Below are 4,663 nucleotides of genomic sequence, written 5' to 3'. Positions count from 1 at the left end.
AATTGCAAATACAGAGTGCCCCTTGATTTCTTTGCATATAATTACTCTATCCACCTTCCTTGACATTTCCTACAATACATTCACCACAGAGTATAGAACAGTTTTTTTTATAGGCCTATATGTATTTCACATCCATTGAGTTGCATTGTGGAAAAAGATGGTATGGAATATTGTGTTGCTAAATGTAGCACACTATTCCCCATGATTAGACAGGTTTGTCTTACTCTACACATTCTCCTGGACATTTCCTACACTGCTTTCTCTGTGGAATATTCAATAGTTTATTAGTTATGAGGCAATATGTATTCCATATTCTGTCATTGGCATTGTCTGAATTTTACCCTTGGAACGTGTTTTAACACCCACTTTTTATCGGAATTACTCTTAAATATGATCATATTTGAATTGTTGTCAATGTTTTGAGAGGTACATTTTCTCAAGCAATTAATAAACTCAATTCATCTCAGTTTTTAAGTAATTCGTTGGTCTCTTTTATTTTGAAAAATCCCAGATTTTCGTGACCCGGAAGTGTTTCTTTAATGTTGCTCACAAGACGCAGGTGAAATACGGGGAATCGGAGTAAGGTTTCGAAGTTTGTGCCAGTTAAAGACATTATTTTAAATGTTTTACCTTATTGTTACATTGAAAACAATAAACAATTTGTTTTCAATACATCCGTTTGCCGAACATTTCTCTGGCTAATTACCTGTTACCTGGCATTTCAATATTTGCAATTGGTACGCGAAGCTGGCTAACGTTATTTGGGAGCTATGTAGTAAGTTAACGTCGTTCTCGCAAAATAGCTAGCTACACCTGCTGACTAACTAACAAGGTTAGCTTGCATCATGACATCGCATTGAATGCTTTTTACATTAATCCTGCTAGATATATAATACAGGCTAGACATAACGTGTTAATTGAAATATACGGATGTTAATTATTCTCGTCTATGAACAACATTTTACACACTTTTTGTAACATTGTTCTTACTAGTAGAACTGTCTGGGGCGAGGACCACGGTAGAGATGGGGCTTAACGTCATTAGTAGATAAATAATGAAATATTCTTTCAGTGATGGGCATGTTCTGTTTGTTTACTCTTTAGATGGGAGCCTAACAAGTAAGAGAGACATTCGAAGCAGTGATCATGGATAACCAGCCCTTGCGGTCTCCATCCTTGCGCTTTGGCCAGGTGGTTATAGGACCTCCTGGCTCTGGTAAAACCACATACTGTCGGGGGATGCAGGAGTTTTTGGGCCACTTGGGACGCAAAGTAGTTGTCATTAACATGGACCCAGCAAATGAGGGGCTCCCATACCCCTGTGCTGTGGACATTTCAGAGCTGGTCACCCTGGATGATGTGATGGAAGGATTGAAGCTGGGGCCTAATGGTGGACTCCTGTACTGCATGGAGTACCTGGAAGCCAACCTGGACTGGCTGGAAACCAAGTTAGAGAAATATAGTGACAGTTACTTTCTCTTTGATTGTCCGGGTCAGGTGGAGCTGTACACTCACCAGAATTCTGTAAAAAATGTATTTGCTCAGCTCGCCAAGTGGAACTTTAGGGTGAGAAGCATCAAGATTGTCTGATGTTTATTATAATAAGTTTAAGAACATGGGTTCAGTCACAGGCTCTGTACGTTGGGCTCTTTTTCTGTTTCAGTAATGCTTTCTTTACATTTACAGTTGACTGCAGTACATCTTGTAGACTCTCATTACTGCGCAGACCCTGCCAAGTTCATCTCAGTGCTGTGCACATCCCTGTCCACCATGCTGCATGTAGAGCTGCCCCAAGTCAACGTCCTGTCCAAGATGGACCTCATCGAGCAGTACGGAAAACTAGGTGAGATTAGAGCATTGTGTTTTTATACAGACCGGATGAGATGAGAGCTTTGTGTTAAAATTTTTGCACTTTGTCTCTGTCTGAAATAGCATTCAACCTGGACTTTTACACAGAGGTTATGGACCTGACATATTTGCTGGATCACCTGGCTGCGGACCCTTTCTTTAGGAAGTTCCTCAAATTGAATGAGAAATTGGCAGATGTCATACAAGACTACAGCCTTGTTTCTTTTGTACCTCTCAATGTGGAGGTGAGACTTCAGCCAATGGTTCTTTGGCATTATCATTAACTTTTATTATGGGACACAAAGTTGTTTAGCTCTCCTCGTTTTTGTGTTAGCTCGCCTTACCCACTTGTGAAATGTCCTTAATAACTCTAATAACCAATAACAGTTCCAAACAAAATAAGGTTCAGCTGTGCAGAAGGTCTTTTGGGGAATAAATGATTTATTTTTGTCTTCAGAATAAATGATTGGTTTGCAAGGTGGGACTTTTCAGCTAGAAGGAGATGTGCATGTTTCATGTGCATGGTCCCACAACGACTGACAACCTGCAGTGTGCTCCATCTCCCAGGAGAAAGAGAGCATGACACAGGTTCTGCGGACAGTGGACAAGGCCAACGGCTACTGCTTCGGTGACCTGGAGGAGAGGAACCTGCAAGCAATGATGTCAGCCGCTGTGGGAGCAGACTTCCAGTTCAACTCGTATCCTTTCCTCTCAGTTGATTTGTTGAATGTTTACATTTTTGCCAGACCGCATTACCGGAGCCGGCCAAGAAGAGTGAATGTCTTGTGAGTGAGTGAGCGACCGGCCATTGTTAAATAGTGTAGTGGTTAGAGACGCGGACTGTCACATAGTCGAACGGGGTTCGATCCTTGCCAAGTACAAAACAAATTAGGAATTAAGATTTGTTCAGGATTGACTAAAACTTTGCTGGCTACAAGATTCAGTATAGTTTCATTATAGTAAGCCTAAAGTAAAACTGTTAATGGTTATATGGTGATGTACGAACTGCACCAACAACCAACATTTTTCTCTCAATTTCGATTTACATAGCGTACTTCACATAGCGTAGTGGTTACCTATTCAGCTGTCATTGTTTTCTGAAGAAACAAACCAGCCATGGAGTGATTGGAGTCCATGTTTAAATTATAGGTACTGTATATCTACAGTAATCTCTATTTCTAATTTAATTTAATTTCTAATTTAACATGTTGAATGTAGTGTAGAAACCCTGTTAAACCTGTTGTTGGTTTAAATGTCAGCTATTGTAGGGAACTAGTTTCGAGAACCATGGAGTTTTCGACTTATTGGTTTGACAGTAAAGAAGTAACAGACACCACATCTTGACACACATCAAATGCAACACCACCCACTGTTTAAATAGCATAGTGGTCAAAGACACATAGGAAACCGCGGATTTAATCCTGCCAGGGACAAAAACATTCATCTCTTCTAATCGCGGGCCGGCAAAACTAGGCTTGCCTGGTTCCTTTTCTTTTTTCTTTTAATTATTTAGTCGGAATATTCCACGTTAACAAGTGAAAATGTATCATTTTATATGTTAAGTCATTTAGATCTGCCAGTAAGTAATGCGCACCATAGGTAATATATCCATCCTATTTCCTTAAAAATGTCTACCCCAGAACTCTAGGAGTGCAAGAGCGGTATGTTGGAGATGGTGAAAAGACTTTGGAGGAGGAGGTGATGGATCTTTAGATCATCAGACTCCATTGATGCAACTAATCTTTGTGTGGCTTGTACTGGCCTAGCAATGGACTCTTAGCAGTAACTGTACCTTGCCATCGAAAGTGACAGAAATACTAACTGCAGAAGAAATCTCATCAAAAACATAGGATGAACTCAAGCACAGCAGAACCATCAGTGCTGCATGTGGTCCTTGAGATCCATTTTATTCAGGCAGTTTATGCATTATTGGATGTAAAATTTGTCAAATATAGGAGTGTTTTGTCTGAAAGAGTAGTAGGTTGAATTCTAACCCATGTTCCAGCACTACTTTTTGTCTTTACTGAACCCCTAAACAACCGGGAAGTTATGTGACAGTGTGGAGAATATAGGATTTCTTTCCCTCTTTGATCACTCTTTAAGCTGGGTACATGCATGAGAGGATTGCTACCCTGCAATCCAAGGTTACTGGATCAGTCTGGGTGTCTTAATCCTAGTTTTCGAAATCACTATGTTTGGTTTTTTTAGTTGGATGCAACTGCTCCAATCTAATTGTGCCAGTGATAAATCCAATGTACCGTAGATTTGTTATATTTTGTAAGGAGAACTACCCTGACCTGTACGGGCAGTCTTTCAAGTCTTTCAGTGTGTAAATTTGAAAATAGGGTACAAGTACAACTTTAAAACAGTTTTTTCTGCTACTCACATTTGTGTCCAAATCATGAATTGTCAACATGCACAATAAATAAAAACATGTATTTCGAATAGACTGTTCAGAAATGGGTGTGCACTATGTGTAATACTCTTTGATGAGGAGCTGGCCTATCAGAGTTCTCAAAAAGTATCATCTGTGCCCTTCGCTGTCCACGCTGATGGATATTTTTGCTGATATGTGAATGCCCACAGCAATACAACAGAGAAACCTTGCTTTTTAATTAAATTAAAGAAAAATATTTGAACAAAAATGATTTCACTCATGTAAGTAATATCTGGCCATGCTACATGGGTGTCTGGAAACATTTCGCAGTTACTTAAAAGTTGTTTTTATTGTATATTTTTTTCACAGATTTGGTGACTTTGAAGTTTGTCTTTCATGCATGTACATCAAACATTTAAACAGATGTGCCTTCTTTTA

General features: G+C 39.5%; 1 protein-coding gene across 4 annotated transcripts; it reads left to right on the top strand.

The window, feature by feature from the left end:
* Positions 1 to 516: 516 nt before the first annotated feature.
* gpn2 (GPN-loop GTPase 2) lies at positions 517 to 4,663 on the top strand. 4 transcript variants are annotated; one of them, XM_010867094.2, is made up of 6 exons: positions 517 to 579; positions 1,105 to 1,566; positions 1,687 to 1,843; positions 1,933 to 2,093; positions 2,416 to 2,546; positions 3,489 to 4,663. In XM_010867094.2, the coding sequence occupies exons 2-6, from the start codon at positions 1,147 to 1,149 to the stop codon at positions 3,559 to 3,561; spliced, it is 942 nt and encodes a 313-aa protein (XP_010865396.2). In that variant the 5' UTR covers positions 517 to 579; positions 1,105 to 1,146; the 3' UTR covers positions 3,562 to 4,663. The 4 variants fall into 4 exon arrangements, with proteins under 4 accessions (XP_010865396.2, XP_010865394.2, XP_010865395.2 ...); XM_010867092.2 differs by having other exon boundaries at positions 529 to 775; XM_010867093.2 differs by having other exon boundaries at positions 529 to 832.

This window comes from Esox lucius, chromosome 20 (genome assembly GCF_011004845.1).
Source record: "Esox lucius isolate fEsoLuc1 chromosome 20, fEsoLuc1.pri, whole genome shotgun sequence".
NCBI lineage: Eukaryota > Metazoa > Chordata > Actinopteri > Esociformes > Esocidae > Esox > Esox lucius.
Note: the sequence above shows the minus strand (reverse complement) of the source record. Positions and strands in the feature narration are given on the sequence as shown.